The sequence below is a fragment of the Erythrolamprus reginae genome, chromosome 3 (assembly GCF_031021105.1).
Source record: "Erythrolamprus reginae isolate rEryReg1 chromosome 3, rEryReg1.hap1, whole genome shotgun sequence".
Taxonomy (NCBI): domain Eukaryota; kingdom Metazoa; phylum Chordata; class Lepidosauria; order Squamata; family Dipsadidae; genus Erythrolamprus; species Erythrolamprus reginae.
Window position 1 is genome coordinate 38076140 of NC_091952.1, and position 22196 is coordinate 38098335.

General features: G+C 39.0%; 1 protein-coding gene across 2 annotated transcripts in view; it reads left to right on the top strand.

The window, feature by feature from the left end:
- DLGAP4 (DLG associated protein 4) overlaps nucleotides 1-22196 on the top strand; it is a 401980-nt gene that overhangs the window by 291651 nt on the left and 88133 nt on the right. For both annotated transcript variants that reach the window (XM_070744825.1, XM_070744826.1), the window contains one exon: nucleotides 2018-2264. In XM_070744825.1, the coding sequence (XP_070600926.1) occupies nucleotides 2018-2264 (247 nt within the window). The remainder of the gene's footprint in view (nucleotides 1-2017; nucleotides 2265-22196) is intronic.

Consider the following 22196-nt stretch of genomic DNA (forward strand, 5'->3'; position numbering starts at 1 on the left):
AAATCACATCAAATATCATATCAATCTTTTCATAGTATAGATTGAAATGACTAAAGATCAATACATTTGAATGACAACTTATGAAGTGTGAGAAAGAGACAAAGTCATCAGGAGGCCAGGAAAGAAAGAAAAATAAAATTGGCAAGGAAGGTTAAAAGAGCAACCATATTTGCTCAGTTTACTATTACTACAGTATTGGGGATCAATGCCAGGTCTGAATGACAAATATCATACCCAAAGAGCCCAGAGCAGAATAAGAATGAGGGGTAAAGACCATCTAGAATGCAATGGAAAACATTAGGTCTAGTTTGCAGTAGCACAACAAATAATTTGGAGGGGGGGGGAAGCCTATAAAATGTTGAACATTGAGAAATTTAAAATGCAGGCTTTAGAAAAAATGGATAGAATGTATTATTTTTCTATATAGACATGATCCTGGATTAGAAGAGTTGGGTTTTCTCACCAGAAATTATAGAGGAAAGTTTTAAAGAGTTTTAAATTCCTGGTTTAAAAATATCTACTTTTTTCATATCACTGCCTTGACACAATGTTCTCAGCTATGAACATTCCATGGATCCATGGAATAAGAACCTCAAAAATCATTTTATCATAGCTGTGAGATAATTTGAAAAATCCCTCTGTGTTAGTGAGCCATCAAACTCTATTCCATCCAAAAGATATATATACAGTACAGTAATACCTCATGATACGAACTTAATTGGTGCAAGGAGGAGGTTCGTAAGACGAAAGGTTCGTAAGACGAAACATTGTTTCCCATAGGAAACAATGTAAAGTCAATTAATCAGTGCAACCAAAAAAACCCCCGCAAAAAAATGGCTTTCGGCGACTGCTGGAAAGCCGCGCGGCTGTTTTAAAAGGTGACAGCCGGCCTGGGGGGCTTGCCAGCACCCCCCCCCCGAACCCGGGTTCGGGGTTTGGGGGGTGCTGGCAAGCCCCCCAGGCCGGCTGCGACCTTTTAAAACACCCGCGCCGCTTCCCAGCTGTCTCCTGAAGCTGAACGCTAAAGCTGAACTTCCGCGTTCGGCTTCGAGAGACAGCTGCGAAGCGGCGCGGGTGTTTTAAAAGATCGCAGCCGGCCTGGGGGGCTTCCCAGCAACCTCCCGAACCGAACCCGGGGTTCAGCAAAATTTTGCCTCTTCTTACGAACTTTGTTTGAGTTACGAACCGGCGTTCGGGAGGCTTCTGGGAAGCCCCGCCGCCCGGCTGTTACCTTTTAAAACAGCCGCGCGGCTTCCCAGCAGTCTCCGAACGCCGGTTCGTAACTCGAAAAAAGTTCGTAAGAAGAGGCAATTTTTTTCTGAACCCCGGGTTCGTATCACGAGTTGTTCGTAAGACGAGGGGTTCGTATCTTGAGGTACCACTGTATATATAAGGGGATCCAATGTATGCTGGTTTAATTTCTTTAATTTGTTACTGCCTTAATGATAATACAAAAACAAGTATCTTGTATGCCAAAATTATGTAAAATGTATAGCTTTGTTGTTCAGCCCCAACTAGAAAAAAAAGAAATCTTGTCTTGCGACAACCCCACCCCCTCCCAAAATGTATTCAATTAGGAGTTTAACAGGTGATTTCCAGGTGATGTACTCCATTCAGGGCCTGTCCAAACTTTTTTGTAGATTCTGGAGCCCTGTGCGATTCAGAAGCAAATCACTGAACTATTGAGAGGCTAATTTCCCTCTGACTTTTCAGCTGAAAGCAAAATAGAGAGGCGTTGGTGTGATAAACCTCAGATAGGCTTAATACAGCTAGAAAATTGAAGGAAAGTATCGATCTCTTTCAACAGGACAAGACTCTCAAATCCAGGAATTGTTGTCCTTAGAGATGTCATTATGCAATAGCTTTGTGCTCCAAATTAATAAATAATAACAAGCAAGGCACCCCTTGGCAATGAAAAATTGACATGAAATAAATATAATAAAAATATTTACAGTAAAGAAATCTGATAAAATATAGAGACACTTTTGATGAAGAATGACCAGCTGTGTCCTTGCAGGCAACAGAAGAAGAGCTGAATGATCAATATGAAGTTATGTGTGAATCAGCTTACAGTGAAGCAGAATCAGCTGCTGTGGAAGTATTGGACCTGCCACTTCCCAGCTACTTCCGTTCCCGGAGCCACAGCTACCTCCGAGCTATCCAGGCAGGTTGCTCCCAAGAAGAGGACACCGTCTCTGTACAGTCCCTCTCACCACCTCCAACCAGCACCATCAGTGGCAGCCAGACACTTCCCAGCAACAGCAGTAAGTCAGATTTTATTTTCTTTTTTTTCTTGAGTATACAAAGCTAAGAAATATATCTAGCATGGCTTGGGAAGTGTTTGATGAGCCTGGAAAGAGAATTTTGAAAAGAACTTAACAAAAACTTGTACGAAATTTGGGCCGGAACAGACTGAGACAGCATGATAAATGGATTTTCCAGAAAATTAAAATTTCCTTCAAGAATTCACTTTTATTTTATATATTGATATATATTGAGTCATGGCTTTTCAATGCAGCCTTTCCCAACTTAGTAACTTACAATTTACCCAACTTACAACCTAGAATTCCCATTGGCCACACTGGTCAGGAATTCTGAACTTTGCCATCCAACACTGCTGGAAATCATTGGATTAAGGATGCTGCCACACACAAGAATATATTCAGAGTTACTTAAAAGTATTCTTATCTCTGAGACCATCTGCCGCACGAATCCCAGCGGCCGGTTAGGTCCCACAGAGTTGGCCTTCTCCGGGTCCCATCGACGAAACAATGTCGTCTGGCGGGACCCAGGGGAAGAGCCTTCTCTGTGGCGGCCCCAACCCTCTGGAACCAACTCCCCCTGGAGATTAGGATTGCCCCCACCCTCCTTGCCTTTTGCAAATTCCTTAAAACCCACCTCTGCCGTCAGGCATGGGGAAATTGATTCTCCTGGGCCGTTTCCACTTTACGTATGGTTTGTATGAGATGTATGATTGTTTTTATATTAAGGGTTTTAAATTGTTTTTAATCATTGCATTTGTACTGTTTATTGTTGTGAGCTGCTCCGAGTCTCCAGAGAGGGGCGGCATACAAATCTAATAAATAAATGAATGAATGAATGAATGAATGAATGAATGAATGAATGAATAAATAAATAAATAAATAAATTCTTCCATCTGTCTTGTATGCACCATGTGTGTGTGAGAGAGAGAGAGTGTGTGTGTGTGACAGTGAGAGAGAGGAGGGGAGGGAGGGAGGGGGAGAGAAGGGGAGGGAGAGAGCAATGCAAGGGATAATGTCACTGATATTACTTTTATCCAGACAAAATGAGATTTTTTTGGTGGGAGCAAGTGCCACCAAACATAGTGATAGTTATAAATCAACTAGCCTTAGGCCATCAATCTTAAACATACTGTATGTATTAGATGATGATGATGATTATGATGATTAGATTAGATTATAGACATAAATGATAATAACAACAGCAGCAGCAGCAGCAACCTTCCCATTAATATTAATGGGACTAGCATTTCATGTTGGCGGTGTCATATCTGCTCTTTACTTCCAAATTGCTTAACCCTGCTGTTCTCTTCGAAAAAACTCCCTAATCTTATGTTCCCGAGTCTATTTGACCCGGACTGCAAATTGATCATTTTAGGTACTTATATTTGGTCTTTTGGGGAGCTTTTTTCACCTGGAAACAAGATTGAACATTTCTGCACATAATGGAATGAAAATTGAACTGAAAAAATTAATCCTTATTGGTTTATTTTGCACATAAATGTGCCTACCCCCCCCCCATTTTTGTGAATTTTTTTTAGGTTTATTGATAATTTTGCCTGCAAAATGCATTCTATTTTACTAAAGATGGTGTGAGATTGGTAGCTTGAACCTTTCTGAACATAATGATATGGAAATTGAACTGAAAAAAATGATCCTTATTGGTTTATTTTGCTCATAAATGGCCCCCCCATGCTTATAGTCAAATAGGCTTATACTCGAGTAGGCTTATACTCGAGTATAAAACAATATGGTCTTATATTCAAAAATAAACCAATAAGAATCATTTTTTTCAGTTCATTTATATTTTTCTTATGTTCAGTATTGTTCAATTTAGTATATCAAACCTTTTGGGGGAAAATTCCTTAGGGATTTGTGGCCTTAAAAAATATAAATTGACATGAAATTCAGAAAGGATGGGGGGAGGGGCTTTTTGATCAAAATAAAAATATAAGTCTCAATTTTTCCAGTTCAATTTTCATATCATTATGTTCATAAATGTTCAAACTAGTTTTCCAGTTGAAAAGGTTTTCAAAAAGATCAAATTCAAGTACCTAAAAAAATATTTTTGGTCCGGTCATATACGAACAGAAACAGACTCGAAGTGATGATTTTTTTTGCCCAGAAAACAATTAGCCACCACCCCAAAAATATTTTTTTGATGATCAGCATTGTTAAATTGAGTAAATGAATGCCTAAGATTTTAAAGAATATTTCGGATTTGGAGCATTAAAAAATAAAAAGTGAAAATGGTTGCAAGCAGTTGAGGGGGGGGTGAGGCCTTATTTCTGATGTTAAAAAACCAGTAAGAATCATTTTTTCAGTTCCTTTATATTTTTCTTATATTCAGAAATGTTCAAGCTACCAATCCCACACCAACTTCAGTAAAATAGAATGCATTTTGCAAGCAAAACTATCCATAAATTGAAAAACATTTCACAAAAAATGGGGGGAAGGCACATTTATGTGCAAAATAAACCAATAAGGATTAATTTTTTCAGTTCAATTTTCATATCATTGTGTGCAGAAATGTTCATACTACTTTCCAAGTGAAAAAAGCTTTCAAAAAGACCAAACATAAGCACTGCAAATGAAGAGTTTTCGGTCCGGGTCAGGGTGACCCGGGAACAGAAGATTTGTAACTTTTTTTGCCCAGGAAAAACTAAGCCCCCCACCCCCCCAAAAAAATTCTCATAGAGAGAACCCCTGAAATGATGAAAAGTCATGAAATTTCAAGTTTCAGATATGCAGGGAAAAATTTTTACAGGGACTCAAACTTGGCTTCGGGTCACATACGACCCGAACAGAACAGCAGTTAAACTATAATAATTACAAAGATACTGTTTTGTAGCTCTGATCTCAGACATTAACTCTGCCTTATAACTACAATTAGATTACTGTAAATTACATTTATATAAATCTTGCTGAATGAAGATTATAAGTACAGAAAATTAGGAGGGAAGATTGCAGACACTAAAAAAAAAAGACAGCATAGTGACTGCAGAAGATCAAGGAAACCCTTTGGGTAGGCAAGAATTTTAAGTATAAGAATATCAGATTATGTTATGGTTGTCTTCTCCTTTTTAAAATAGTTCTAAAGTGTTATGTTCCTCTACTGAAGAGGCAGGAGATGGTTTAGTAACTTCAGCTCTTAATTGGACATAGGGAGCAAACATTAGCAAGGTCCTGCTGTAGGCAGGGGTTTAAATAGGGAGCCCTTTAACTCAGGAGCCAATCAGATTTTACCTGCTTGAGTTCCTGGTCGGACTGAAGTGAAAACTTCCCAGCTTCTCAGGACATAACGTAAAGTATGACCCCTTTCATCAAAATGAATGACTAGAACTGATGAAAGCCTCTTTCATCAAACTGAGTAAGAATTGGATTTTTTTAAAAAGAAATCTACATTCTTTATTAAACATTAAAGGAAAGTGTCTTGCTAGATTGCAACTATTTGTCTATTTTTACTCTCTGGTTATTTTGTATTCAGAGCCTGTTGGCACCAGTGTTTTAAATTGTTTTCTATCCACAAGCATTATGTTTCTGAGTGTCAAGTTTACAATAATATGGAGCTGCAGGTTAGTTCATAATGACAGGCCCTTTGAAAATTCTATTCCTATTTGTTCATAACAAAATCTTGTCTAAGCTAGCTATGATGAGGGATACTAAGTGTTCTCAAAACATCTGCCTGAGCATAGCACACTTCCAAGACTTCTTCCACCCTTAATCCTCTAACTCATTACTAAAAACTTTCCCCAACAGATGGGTGGGACCACACCCACAGCAACTACTTTTCTGCTGACTTCACTGATTGAAGCAGTGTCAAGTGTATATCTTAAGATCCTATCCTACGTATAGGAAGAGATAGCCTCCCACAATTTGTGGTATACATGAATCAATTCCACTAATAGAGCCAGGAAAGTTTGTCAGGATACTAGGGTTTATAACTCCAGAAACCTGATGAGAATAATTCACCAAAAAATAATTTCAGATGCTTATCATCTTGAAACAAATGAAGTGATGTATGATGCAATACAACGCCCTTTGAATTGTAAGTCTAAAATTACTGAATTGCACCGTGGAGAGGCAAAAGTTGAAATATGGTTAATACATCTCAGGAGGATAGAACACAGCTGTTGATGATTGTGATGATCAGAATGAAATTTTGACTAAGACTTGGAATAGGAACCCCTTACTAGAACTGGGTATTATAAAACTTTGAAAAGAGATGGCTTAGAGTGAGTACAAAGTGCTTGGAAAGCTGTCAGGCCATAATCTGTTTTATCAATCCAGAATGCAAAACATAATAATCTTACCATTACAGAAAGGCAAATTATACTTCAGTTAACAATAAGAGCTGCTCAACATTAGAAATAATTACCTAGAGAATTGGAATCCTCAAAGACTGAATTCCAGCCAAGAAAAGCCGATTATCATACTAACTGAGCCCAAATATCATAATGTTTCCCATGGCACATTTATTGTATTGGCTTTGCTAGCTGGTGATGGAGTACCTTTTAAAATAAATTTGCCAGTATAGTTCTGGAAGCTTTGAAATAGTTGTATTTTTATTGACTGTGTGCTTTTATAGAGGCTATACAGTGAGTTAACTTTCCCTCTTTTATCACCTCTTCATAGTGTATAGATAAGTGCTTATGTTTTTCTTCGGGTGGGTATTCCAACTGATACAATGTACAAAATACCTAGATTTCATGTGCCAGCCTATAAAATTCAGTAAGAGACTGTTGTGCCTTTGCTTGTGGAGATGTTCAAACAGGAGTTGAGCATCAGCCATCCTGACTAAAAGAAGACTATTCCTGTTGATCTGAATTACTGAAAATCTGTTTAGAAAAATTAGTACTTTGGGAATATGAGTACTTTGGGAGTATAGGTTCTGGAAAATAAAGCAGAAGAAGGAAACAACAACTAGTTGAATAGGATTGCTTGGATGGAAAACTGTGAACCCATTTAAGAAATCCCAAGCTGTGTCTAAAAAAGTTGGCTTTATATTCTCCAGAATTTTATGAAGGTGCTTGTTCATGCTAAACAATGAGAACAGCAGAACTTTAAAACAGATCAATATGATACATTTATGTGTATAAAAAAAGTTAAACATTGCTCTTATTGACTTCTTTTGCTTTCTTGCTTTTTATCTTATGAATGGTAAGCCTCAGTGGTACCAGGGGCTGGTTTTGTAGAATTTTTCTATGGAGGGTTGGTTTCACTTGCTCACCTGCCACTCACCTTCTGTGTCCAAGTTCCTAATAGGCCATGGACTGGTATCCATCTGTGTCCCAGGGCTTGGAGACCCCTAGAATACCTCATTAAGATAGACTTAAAATGTGTGCATGCATATGCATTACAGAATTTACAAAGCAAATAAATATATGAATTTAATTATATATATAACAAACATTAACTTGAGAATCTTCCCTATAAATATAAAAAATCTGCCCACCTTTATGCTTATAAACACAGTCTCTAACATGGTATCCACAAATGCCAATAATTGACACATTTATCATAAAGTCAGCCCCTCTCATAAAAAGAAAACAATCTTGCTTGCAGTAAAGCAACAGATCAGCCTCCGAAATCCCATTCACATCATGGAAGGACTCTATTGCGATGCATAGCTATAGCCCATTGACTTCTTTCTAAGCGTGACTTCCTGCCAAGAAAAAAGATAATGGACTGAAATGGAAAAAGTAGCAGAGGGCTTTCTTGAATCTCTGCCTTTAATAAAGAAAGCTAACCTTCTCTTGCCTGAGTTTCTTTATTTGAGTGGGGTGTTGTTTGAGGAGGGATTTCAAAGAAAAGCAAAAGAATGTAATTAGCCTGGGTAGCAAAAGAAACATCAGGACAGATCAGTTCCCCCAAAATTTCCAGAAACGTGGCAAAGTATTATCTGTTACTGACAGTGAACAGGTCAGAGGCCATAGAATACCAGAATTCGAAGGGATCTTAGAGGTTTTCTAGTCGAGCCTCCTGCTTAGGCAGGAAACCCTACACCACTTCAGACAAATGGTTATGTAATGTCTTATTTAAAACTTCCAGTGTTGGAGCATTCACAACTTTTGGAGGCAAGTTGTCCCACTGATTAATTGTTCTAACTGTCAGGAAACTTCTCCTTAGTTCTAAATTGCTTCTCTCCTTAATTCCTTTCCACCCATTGCTCAGGTGTTTTGGAAAATAGTTCGACTCCCTCTTCTTTGTATGAAGAGCTATGAATATATGAAGAGCTGGAAACCCACCAAGGCCCATTACTAATTATATCATCCAGCAATGACCTCACATTTTATTCTGTGATAGCAATAAGCATCCCATTTTAAGCTCTCTTCTTTTTGACCTATATTAGAAATAGCTTTCTATGGAAATAGGCAGAAGATACTACAGTTTGTGCACTGTAGCTTATAGTTATATGAATGTATAATGCACGATTGTTGTTATTAATTATCTTCCGGAACCTGTGCAAAAAAACAGAAGGGGCAGTAAGAACAATATGTCTATTATCATATACAACCCCTCCTCCAAAAAAAAGAGCTACAGGTTGCATGTGAAAGCATGCAGAAAATACCACTTCTGCTATTTTATTGCACAGTACAAAATTTCATCTCTTGTACATTCCAGTGAAGTGATGTGCAGTGAAGTAAGTTATGATTAATTAGAGATATTTTAGCCTGGCTATAAATCAGTAAATTTGGTCTCTGGGTGGATAGTCTGTGTAATAAAACTTGAATAGCCTTGCATTTTTGCATCATTTATGCTCTCTTCTTGTTTTGTATATTTGGAAGAAAATGCACTACACTATTTAACGTACAAATGTACCAGCATTGAACCACAAAATCCTTCAGCAAAACATTTTTTTTTCAGAGCAGAAATTGTGCACATAAAGGCTGGCAAATATTTATAGCAGCCCAGATGTGAACATTTCACCCTATAAACACACAGGAGTTGCTAACAGGTGAATGATCTTATGATAGATTTATTCAGCTTATACAACCACGGCAGCCTGAAAATTATATCATCTCAGTTTGTGGCTATCATTTTTACAGTTCATACATCCAGGGATTACTATAAAGCATGATTATGATGTGCTATACACCGCAGAGTCTTCGGAGAGGGGCGGCATACAAATCTAATAAACTATAACTATAACTTCAGTTCTGTAAAAGAAAATAGGATTGGTGCCACCCAGGAGTGGGTTCTAACTTACCTCACTGCTGGTTCGCTTCCTCGTGCACCGTGTGGGTGCATGCACTTTGCACATACGCACATGAACAGTAGTAACAAATCAGAAACACCCCCCCAAAAAAACACCAAAAACAAGATGGTGACACATGCACAGTGCCAGAAACTCAGCTTCTACTCATGTGCAGAAGAACTCCCCCCAAAAAATTTCCAAAGATTCTAAACAATTTTTTAAAAAAGATGGCAGCCTCCACGGACCGGCACCAACCAATCTGGTTCCGTTGACGTTATCATGAGGTCACCAGCAGGTTGCTACCAGTTCGGGTGAACTGGTCTGAACCAGGAGGAAGCCATCTCTGGTGCCACCTATAAAATCCACAACCTTCCTCCCATGGGGGTTCTTTCAGAGATGATATCTTCCATACTTCTGATGTGAAACCATGTAATCAAATTCCTATTTAGGAGTTTTCAGATCCAGGGGGTTGCTATTGTTTCTAAAGATGTCTCCATGAAATTACACAGAAGCTGTGTATTTTTGTTAGTTTTGTTGTTTTTAATTATGGTCGCCTTTTACTGTTTTTATTCTGTTTTAATTGTAACTACACAGGGACATTTATGTAAGATGGGCAGCATACAAATCCAATTAAATAAGTAAGTAAATAAGTAGGTAGGTAGGTAGGTAGGTAGGTAAGTAAGTAAGTAAGTTAAGTAAATAAATAAGTCAATAAATAAACAGAAAGTTATCCTACCTTTATGTTATCTATCATATTTGTGTAATAATTACCCTTCAACCCCTTTATCCAAGTTGAACAGGACAGGACTTGGAACAGATCATGTGTCATTCTATCCAATAATATTATTCTCCAAGCCAGTGTGAATACTAAGTTGATTCCATCTAACAATTTTATTAATTTGCCCATAGTGTACAATTTTATTAATGAGAATATCATGAGTGTCTTTAAAAATGCTGGAGGTCAAGACACTTATCTCTGTAGGAATCTTCTTAAAGTTAGCTGGGCATAATTCTTTGTGACAAGTTCATACTGGCTCTTCTTAATTATGCCCTTTTTAATCTATGTGCTTAAAAACATGTTTAATTAACTCCATAAAGGTCTTGGCCAGTATAGATGTCAATTCCTTCTGGTTTTGAAAGAATAGGCTAAACCAGACATTAATAAACTGATTGTGTTCAAAGCAGTGAAGAGCTACCAAAAATTTTATTACCACACGGTGGGCGTGGCTTATGCAGGATGCCCTGAGTTTTCTTTCAACTTTCTTTCAACTTCTTTCAGTGCCAAATGGGTGCTCTGGGGTGGAGCTCCATTTTTGCTAACCCACTGTGTCCCGTCCCCCACCCCGTCCAGGAAGTAGCTCACCCCTGGTTCAGAAGAAGGCTATCAAAATAGTGATGGGATTGGAAAACAGATTCTATGAGGAACAGTTAAAGGAATCAAGAATGTTGTAATACTTCTTCCACCTTCCACCTTCTAACAAATAAAATTGTTAGCAAGGAATTTATTGGATACCTGATTTTTAGCAGTCTTTGATCTCTAGTAGATATTACGGTACGGTAGGATTTTTTAATCTCATAATGGTATTATCTTTAGAACTACATCTTCCGAAGTTGGTCATCTTACACAAAAGGACCACATCCATAACTTCTCCCTATCTAAGAAGTCTGCAATAAACTTCCATGACAACACTTTTTTTCTTACCCAGTCCCAACGAGTATCTACATGCTCCAGTTTGTAAATTTCTTGTGTTGGTACAATATATACTTTATGTACAATCCAAACTGCTCCCTTTCTGTTGAATTCTACTTCACCTGAATAAGATGTAGTCTTTTAGAATCCAGATGCTACCATCCTACCAAATTTCAATGATGCCTATGACATTATATTTTGTACCATGTTAAGTTTCATGTTAAATTTGTGTCCCACATATTGTGGTGGTCTACCAGTGGCCTGTGCAGCTGATAGCGAATCCTGTTCAAGAGGAGACCGACTTGGTGATGTGCAGCTGGCACCTGAGTCGGACAGTGAGTAGGCTGGTGAGGACTCAGTGCCAGAGGCAGAGGTTCAGCCAGGGCCTTTGGAACCTCCAGCACCTCTTGACAGTGATAAGGAAGTAGAGGCTTCTCCTCTTCTTAATGCAAGAGCACACAGAGTTGCCAAGAGGCAGGAGTGGTTACTCAAGAGGAGGTCTCCTTCAGAGTAAGACTTGAGGCTAATTGGCCACTCCCCTAGTCCACTTAAGGACAGCAGAAGCAGCTGAAAGGCTGAAGGAAACAACATTTTAGAATAGTTTATCCATGGTGAGTACTTCGTTTCTAAGAAACTCACTACTCTTCTATCCTGCTTTGGCTTGCTTATCAGGAAAGACTTCTAGGCATTTTGCCAAGCCTTGAAATTTTGTGAGATAACAAGAAATAATTGCATTGCTCTGATTTTAAGACTTGGCTGAACTTATGTCAGCTACTAATGAGGATTAATTAGCAGCTGAGTTTTTTATAAGAAAAGCTGAGTTTTTCATAAGAAAATATTGTGTTTAGATTTGTATGTGTGCCTTCATTACTAAGCCAGTTTATTGATTAAATTAGGTTCATCCAATCTGTGTGTTTGTTACGTTCTTAATTGGGGCAGAACACATTTTTCTTTTTTGTTATTTCATGATTTCTTTCCATTATGTTTATATTTTTGTTTATCGGCTGCCGTTTCTATACTTACTATTGCTTATATAATATTACAAATGTAAAACATGAAAGCATTTTGCAGCACTTCACATAATGCAATCATTCCAGTAAATGCATATAAGCAAATGAGTTCAAGCCACAGGAACATTCTTCATCCAACCGACTCAACAGCAGTTTTAAGTGCATAGATTTCTCCTCCTTTTTGTTTCAATTACTCCTCCAAATGAGCTCTATAGAAACTCTGGAGAATATAAAGAGGCTGCAGAGAAAAGAAAGGATTTAATTTTTTTTTTACAGAGGGGTTTATTTTACTGCTGGAGAAACTTATGGATAGAATCACACGTCTGATTGATATGATGCTTTCTTGATGATTTGCTAACTTTTAGCTTCTTCTCTTCTTCTCACATATACCCTTCTTTAGCTACAGGCAACCCAAGTTATCACTGTTCCCTATTTTGAAATATATACATTCTCCTTTAAAAAGGCATATGGAATGCAAGTCAATATCTGTGATTGCAATTTTTTAAAACCAAACTTGCTTTTTCTACTTTCCTTTAAGGCAACTTTCCAACCTGGGAACCTACCAGATATATTACACTATAACTTCCATAATTCCCAGCCAAAATAGAGTCCAACATATCTGCGGGGCAACAGGTAGGGAAAGGCTGCCCTAAAAATAATCTTAATAATTGTACATTTCAAGCTGCTGCCTTCTGCTCCATATTGATAAAAGGTCTTTTGAATAGCTACCAGAACCTATATCTTACTTTTCATTTTTTAAATAATAGATTAGATTGATCAGCGCCTATTAATTCTGCTGATGTGGCCAGAGAATGTCCAAAGAGTATAACATGAACATTTGCTTTGCAAGAGATCAGATAACTTCTCCATTTGCTATGTTTAAAAGCCAGGCTTTGTTCTTCTCTGCAAACCAATACTGGGTTCACTGCAGATCATAAATAAGTCACAACACCAAATAGGCTTTTTGATAGCAAGCAATTCAAGCAAAAATACCTTTGTTCCCCACAATAAAGCTGCCTGCCAGTCCACAAAGCCCAGCTCAGTTTTCTTGAAAACATATTGAAAGGAATGTGTCTCAGTCTGAGAATTTCAATCCTGCTCTATAAAATGTTAGAAGAAAACTACTTTCCATTAGGTACCAGCCACCAAATCCTAATAATCCTTGATAACAATCAATCAATGTGCAATCAGAAGCAGTAAGGCCAGATGAAACCCATGTCTCAAACTGAAAAGTACTGTATTTTATAAGGAGTTTAGTTTTTGCCTTGTTTCTTATGCAAGGAGAAGAGAACAGGAGGGTAGAATAAGAAGCAATGGGTGGAAACTAAACAAGGAGAGAAGTAACTTAGAACTAAGAACTTAGAATTATTATCAGTGGAACAGCTTGCCTCCAGAAGAATGCTCCAACACTGGAAGTTTGTAAGATGTTGGATAACCATCTGTCTGCAGTAGTGTAGGGTTTCCTGCCTAAGCAGGGGGTTGGACTAGATCTCCAGGGTCCCTTCCAACTCTGTTGTTGTTATTATTATAAAGGAGAAAATAGGAAAACAAAAAGTTTCAGAAGAGAAAATCCTAGTTACCGTTCTGGGCTCCAGCCTGCTCTTGATTTGTGAACAATTTTCTTTGCTACATCACAACTTGTCTGTTACAGTATATCTAGCGTACAACATCCTGAAAAAGAAGCTGTGTATCTCCAAATACGTACTGTAAAATGTTGCAGAAACTACAGCTATTAACTGGTACAAGATACCAGGATCATAGGAAGCCAATATTGAAAGAGATACATTGGTTGCTAATTGATTTCTAGGCACACTTTTAGATTGTTAATTAAGGATGTACAAAATATTTCACATTCAATCCATCTTGAATCCAAAATCCCAATGTAAAGTTTCAAACATTCTTTTTTTTAATACAAAACAGCTGTTTTAAGTGCCAAATAGGTTATTTGATCATTTTGGAAGGATTTCAAGCTGGAATTTGATTTACATAGCTGCCCATCTCACATAAGTGACTCTGAACAGATTACAATAAAATAAGTAAAAACAATAAAAGCATTTTTTTAACAAACGCAGCCAGGTTTCATAAATAAATAAATAAAGTCAAGAGATTGGTTCAATAATATTCCTGGGCACCCAGGCACCAAACCAAATTTTCAGGGCCTTGCAAAAGACCTGTAGGGCCGGACTAAGTTAAGAGTGTAATGTTGTTCCACAAGGCAGGTGTCATGGCAGAAAAAGCCCACTTCCTGAGTTCGAACATCTGATTCGCCCCAAACATGCCCCCTCAACTGACTAGGTGGGATGAGTGGAAACAATTGTGGAAACATGGTCCCCAAATTAACCCAATTTCAGGCCATGAAGAGCTTTAAAGGCAGGGTGAAATCCAGCAGGTACTGACAGATTCTGGAAAAAGGGCAGCGGAAATCTCAGACATTAACACCCTTGAAAATATCCAAAAATACTTCACCAGAAGAGCCCTTCACTCCTCCACTCAAAATAGAATACCCTACGAGACTAGACTTTCAATCCTGGGCCTAGAAAGCCTAGAACTAAGACGCCTTAAACAAGATCTAAGTATTGCCCACAAGATCATATTCTGCAATGTCCTGCCTGTCGGCGACTACTTCAGCTTCAACCACAACAACACAAGAGCACACAACAGATTTAAACTTAATATTAACCACTCCAAACTTGACTGTAAAAAATATGACTTCAGTAACGGAGTTGTCGAAGCGTGGAACTCATTACCGGACTCCATAGTGTCATCCCCAAACCCCCAACACTTTACCCTTAGATTATCTACGGTTGACCTATCCAGATTCCTAAGAGGTCAGTAAGGGGCGAGTACAAGTGCACTAGAGTGCCTTCCGTCCCCTGTCCTATTACTCTCCTATATCTCCTATACCTTTCTTCGATTCCTATATCTCTTATTCTATTCTTTCATTGATATGTTCTATTACTATATCTTCTTTTCTATTCTTTCATAGATATATTTTACTATGAGTATCTCCTCTATAACCTTCATCATGTATTTTACTATGTGTGTGTATATATATATATCCACTAAAACTCTCATTGTGTATTGGACAAAATAAATAAATAAATAAATAAATTTTGAGTAGTTTGGAGGACCAGTAGCGGAAATTTTGAGTAGTTCAGAGACCTGGCAAATAGCAACTGTGGCTGGCCCAGAATGGGGTGGGAATGGAGATATTGCAATATCCTTCCCCCAGGAATGGGGATCTTGCAGTACCCTTCCACTGCCATGCCTACCAAGCCACATCCAACAAACCACACCGTACCCACCAAACCATTGCTTAAAGGTAACTACCGGCACCTTGAATTGCACCAGAAAGCACGTGAGAAGTCAATGCAATCTCACAAAGCAGTGATGTCATATGAATCAAACAATTAATTGCCCATGCTGCCGCATTTTACAGATGGTCTTCAAGGGCAGCCCCATATACAGCACATTGCAATAGTCTAGTCTGGAGGTCCCAAGGATATGAGTGACCATGACCAGGAGTAGCTTTGTTTCAAGTAAAATCTCCCCAAACTAGCATAGATTTTAAAGTTTTATTAACTGCTTTTTAATATCATTGGTTTGTTGTTAATTATTATTTAATTCAAAATTATTTATATTCTTTTATAAACCATTCTGGGTTCTTTCATCATGATAATCATGATTGTGTTATACGTGCAATTACATTGAAAAGACATAAAATACCAATTAAACTTAGGCAGATGGTGTCATCTAAAAAAAATCTTGCAGCAGTGAACTAAATATCAAAAACATTAATTTTGCTTCCAAACAGAAGTACAAAAATATGTTTATGACTCATTTATTTAGTCCTCAGACTACATCATAGAAACCTACCTATTTTTAAAAGATAATATTGTCTAATCATGATAAATTCTGTTTTGTAGAGTATACATATGATGGCATCTTTGTCTTCATCTCAATGGGCCACGTAGCAATTAATTACTATGTAATTGTAGGGCTGTGCAAAGCAATCATAAGAGGCACTATTTAAAGAAAGTTGCCACAAGCAAGTCATCTCTTCTGAGTGATAAAGCAACTGTTCACTCTGGAAAGTCTAGTGTGGTTGCTTCAAAAAAAAATTCCCCAGTTGTTTCCACATACAGTACATCAATGGGCACAAGTGTTTTGTGGGAAGTCTTAGTAGATGTATTTGTGCATGTGTATTCATGCACAAGCAACGTAGAAAATTGTGTTAAATCAACTGCTTTTTAAATGCTTTGCAAAATCCAATAAATTTGTTACAAAGCCCTTTAAATGTCTTTAATGTTTATGACTGTTTTATTAGCAAATTATTACTGGTTTATGATTTGGTATATTGATTTGGGACTTCTTCAGAAGTGGATGTACTTGACATGAAATACTAGAATAGAACTATGTGGACATTTCTAAATCTTATTGCAGAATAGTTAAACCTCTGAGATTTAAGGTTGCTTGCCAGAACAGATCAGAATCATAGAAGTAAAGGCACTTAAGTTTGCGTGTTTAGCTACTTTTCTTCCTTGGAGACACAAAAGAAAATGCTGGGGTCGTTCATATGTTTCTTTGGTGGTATGAAGGAGCATCAAGAAAAATTAGAATATAGTTCCTTTCACATCTCTAGTTTGGAATTCTAGCTTACCTTTTGTGTCAGATTTCCCCTCTGAAGTTTGAAATCTTTAAATCCAGGAGAAATACATGTATACTGAACTCTGTGGCCTCCAGTGTTGTCCCAGTGACACAGTATACCCATCTAAATAATAGGATGAATAAAATCCCACAGATATATGCTTTACTTGAAATCTGGTGCATTAACCTTATTAAATGCTGAAAGGTCATTAACCACATTTCTGCTTTAAAAAAAAAATCCCTCTTGCATTTCCTTCTTCCACCATTTTGTTTTACAATATGTTCTTCTGGATTTTTTAAAATTACAGTATGCTCTTTTTTAATGTGAGAAATACATAGCAAATATTTTTTCCTTTTATCCACATTAATTCTGTGCTTTCTATTTAGGCATGGCATATAGTGCAAATCAGAGGTGGGTTTCTACCAGTGTGCATTGCTCTGGTGCATTGCTCTCTTAGTGGCCCGCCGTTTGTGCAATTTTGGCACAACATCTCCAGTGTGTGCTGCTTTCTTCCCCCCACCTCCCTAATTTTCGGTGATTTTTGAGCTCTCTGAGCACGTGCAGGAGCGAAATCATTCCTCTGCACATAAGCCAAAACGAAAACATGCTAGGGGATGCCTGCACATGTGAAACATCACAATATGTATGCAGAGCACCGGTAGGAAAATTTAAGAGGACCCCGGCTCTGGTGCAGATTTGGGTTGCAACATAGTACAGAAAATTGGAAAGAGCATCTAACCAATAAGAACACACAGAGTTGGCCTCCTCCAGGTCCCCGACTAAGCAATGCAGGTTGGCGGCCGCGGGGGAGGGCCTTTTCTGTGGCTGCTCCGGCTCTATGGAACCAACTACAACTAACGTCCATACTGCTCCCAATCTACTGGCCTTTTGTAAGACCACGAAAACCCGGCTCTGCCGGCAGGCCTGGGGGCCACGAATTGGACAACTGTCATGGCCAAATTGTATGAATGGTGTGTATGCATGTGATTATGTCTTTTTATAATAAATGGGTTTTATCAAGGGGTTAGTTTTAGATATTATATCCGACTTCTGTTATTGCTTTGTATCTTTTGTATTTGTATTATTATTTTGTAAGCCACCCTGAGTCCTTCAGGATTGGGCAGCATAGAAGTCAGATGATAGATAGATAGATAGATAGATAGATAGATAGATAGATAGATAGATAGATAGATAGATAGATAGATAGATAGATAGAAAGAGAGACAGACAGACAGGATAGATAGATAGATGATAGATAGATAGATGATAGATAGATAGATAGATAGATAGATAGATAGATAGATAGATAGATAGATAGATAAAATAGAGTTTTCCCCAGAAATATTTTGCAACAGACATTTGTCCCACTGCAGAAGCCACATATGTTCAATATTTATTCGTTAGATTTATATCCTACATCTTTCCCCCAGGAGCTTAAGAAAACATGAACAGTGTTCCTTCCCAAGCCTTCTAAGGTACTTTGGGCTAATAGAATAACTAGCCCAAGTCATCCAATGCATCAGGATAGATTTGAACCTGGTCTCCTTGATTTTAGTCCAGAGCACATTTCCTCTCCAGCAGTATATCAGGAATATTACTTCCTTTTCCTGTTTATTAGAGCTATCTTTTATTTCACCACCCTTGAGGAGCTCTTGTTTTCAGCTGTTATGTGTATTGAGAAAAGACAGGAAACATAGATACAGAATGTAACATAATCTGAAGCTTGGTTTCCCAATCTATGACGTAGAAGAGGTGCAGACAGGTCCATGGGACTTGTGAGGAACCTTTTAGATACATTGTTACAATAAATCCATTTTTCTTAAAAGTTTCATTTAATTGTTTCATTGTTTTATTTCTGTTCACTTTGTTACCGGGATTCAAGGAAAGTGTGTTCATTTAAGTTAAAGGGATGTTGAGGAATATTTAAAAAATGATATTTTTTCAGAACTGGATGAAATAGTTGTATCACAGATTCCATTTGGAAAGTCAATTCCACCTGGGAAAAAAGCCTTCCTGTAGAGATGCCAAAGGCTATGAAATAATTGGAATGATTCAGAGACATCTGAACTGATTTAACTATTAATCTGAATCAAAATACTTCAGAAAGTGAATGTGACTTAGAAATTTAATCAAATCATTTTTTATTCAAATATAAAAACTGGGGTTTTTTACAGTTCTTATTTAAGATTGAACAAAACACCAATAGGTGGTATACGCATTAGTCTGAACAGAGCATCCTTTCAGTCCATTTTCCCCAGTTTGAAGTTAGAAGGAGTTTGGAAGCAGCTTTTCGGAACAATGAGTGTTATTAAAAGCTTTCATGAACTACAGCTCATTTCATCAGATGCATAAATTGTAGGATTTACATAGAAAAGGCCTGGTGGCTGTTCTGTCCGGCTCTCTGGTAGACTCCTCCCAAAAATTCACAGGTACAAATTTCAGACACACACACACACACACATTTGAAAATTCAAAACAATGTTCTTTATAATGAAAATTCACTTAAACTAAGCCCTCTTTTGTTATAGCAAAGAGCACTCGTCTCCAAACAAACTGGTAATTTGTACAAGTCCCTTATCATTTCTGTGATACTTAGCTTGCAGCTGTGAGGCAATTCACAGTCCTTCCTCTTTCACAAAGTGAAACACACTTTGCTCTGGTTTAGTTTCAAAGCAGGGAAAAATCAGCACACAAAGGTCAAAGTCAACAAGGCAGGCACGAAACACAATGATCAGATAATCCTCCACAATGGCCAAACCCACAGGCTGCTATTTATAGCAGCATCACTAATTACCACAGCCCCACCCAGCCACAGGTGGCCTCATTTTCTTTGATAATAATCTCTCAGTTGTTGCTGCCTAAGCATCGCTCTCCGCATGCGTGGCTGTATCACTAACTCTTGTTCCGAATCCAAGGAGGAGATAGATAATTGATCTCCTTCTGAGCTGTCTGCCACACTCTCCTCCTCCTTGTCACTCATGTCTTCTTGGTCAGAGGACCCTTCATCAGCAGATTCCACCGGGGGGGGGGGAACAGGCTTGCAGCATTTATTTATTTATTTATTTATTTATTTATTTATTTATTATTTAGATTTGTATGCCGCCCCTCTCCGAAGACTCGGGACGGCTCACAACAGAGTAAAACAAATCATAAATAATCCAAAAAGTTTAAAATATTTAAAGATTTAAAAAACCCCATATACTAACAGACACACACACAAGCATACCATGTATAAATTAAACATGCCCAGGGGGAGATGTTTCAATTCCCCCATGCCTGACGGCAAAGGTGGGTTTTAAGGAGTTTACGGAAGGCAGGAAGAGTAGGGGCAGTTCTAATCTCTGGGGGGAGTTGGTTCCAGAGAGTCGGTGCCGCCACAGAGAAGGCTCTTCCCCTGGGGCCCGCCAACCGACATTGTTTAGTTGACGGGACCCGGAGAAGGCCCACTCTGTGGGACCTAATCGGTCGCTGGGATTCGTGCGGCAGGAGGCAGTCTCGGAGATATTCTGGTCCGATGCCATGAAGGGCTTTAAAGGTCATAACCAACACTTTGAATTGTGACCGGAAATTGATCGGCAGCCAATGCAGACTGCGGAGTGATGGTGAAACATGGGCATATCTAGGTAAGCCCATGACTGCTCTCGCAGCTGCATTCTGCACGATCTGAAGTTTCCGAACACTTTTCAAAGGTAGCCCCATGTAGAGAGCATTACAGTAGTCGAACCTCGAGGTGATGAGGCATGAGTGACTGTGAGCAATGAGTCCCGGTCCAGATAGGGCCGCAACTGGTGCACCAGGCGAACCTGGGCAAACGCCCCCCTCGCCACAGCTGAGAGATGGTTTTCTAATGTGAGCTGTGGATCGAGGAGGACGCCCAAGTTGCGGACCCTCTCTAAGGGGGTCAATGATTCTCCCCCCCCAGGGTAATGGACGGACAGATGGGATTGTCCTTGGGAGGCAAAACCCACAGCCACTCCGTCTTATCCGGGTTGAGTTTCAGTCTGTTGACACCCATCCAGGCCCCAACAGCCTCCAGCCACCGGCACATCACTTCCACCGCTTCGTTGACTGGGCATGGGGTGGAGATGTAAAGCTGGGTATCATCAGCATATTGATGATACCTCACCCCATGTCCTTGGATGATCTCACCCAGCGGTTTCATGTAGATGGTAAATGGCAGGGGGGAGAGGACCGACCCCTGAGGCACCCCACAAGGGAGAGACCTCTGAGCCGACCTCTGAGCCCCCACTAACACTGACTGCGACCAGCCAGAGAGGTAGGAGGAGAACCACTGGAGAACAGTGCCTCCCACTCCCAACCCCTCCAGCCGGCGCAGAAGGATACCATGGTCGATGGTATCGAAAGCCGCTGAGAGGTCAAGGAGCACCAGGACAGAGGATAAACCCCTGTCCCGGGCCCACCAGAGATCATCCATCAACGTGACCAAAGCGGTTTCCGTGCTGTAACCGGGCCTGAAACCAGACTGCTGGGGACCTAGATAATCGGCTTCTTCCAAGGACCGTTGGAGCTGGAGTGCCACCACCTTCTCGACAACCATCCACAGTCCTTGGGGCAGGAGCTGGGCCAGAGCTAACCACAACAGTGGCACAGTGGTTAATATACACTATTGCAGGCTAACTGTGCCCACAGCCAAGAGTACTATCCTGATGGGCACAAGATTGACTCAGGCTTCCATCCTTTGGAGGTCAGTAAAATGAGGATCCAGATTATTGGGGGCAATAGGCTGTAAATTGCTTAGAGAATGCTGTAAAAGACTATGGGACATTATATTAGTCTAAGTCCTTTTGCTAAAATAAGATATGGAGAAAGAAGGAGAAAATAGGGAGAAGGAAGGTGTTATGCAGATGCAGGTTACAAGTGAGACAACTTAAGAGTTAAGAAAAATGCATTGTTAAACCTTCTGAGACTGCCCAAGACTGATGTGCCAATATGTGATTTAGTAGACCTTCCCCCAATTGTGCTGCTAAATTTTCTTCAGCATAAAATACAATATTCTGAAATCTGTAATGGAGTGTCCTGGGAAATTCTCATTTACCTAGTTCTTGCTTTGAATTCAGACACCAAACTTACTTCTTTTGCATACATCTCACTTGATTGTGCAACATAGAATCTGGAGAGAGACATCAGTGGCAAATGATAGCATAGATCATATCAGAGGGAGGCTGTGTGAAGACCCCTCTAATCTTGCATGTAAAATTTTGGGGCCTGTAATGATACAGTGTTCCCTCAATTTTTGCGGGTTCGAACTTCGCGAAAAGTCTATACCACAGTTTTTCAAAAATATTAATAAGAAAATACTTCATGGTTTTTTCCCTATACCACGGTTTTTCCCACCCGATGACGTCATATGTCATCACCAAACTTTCAC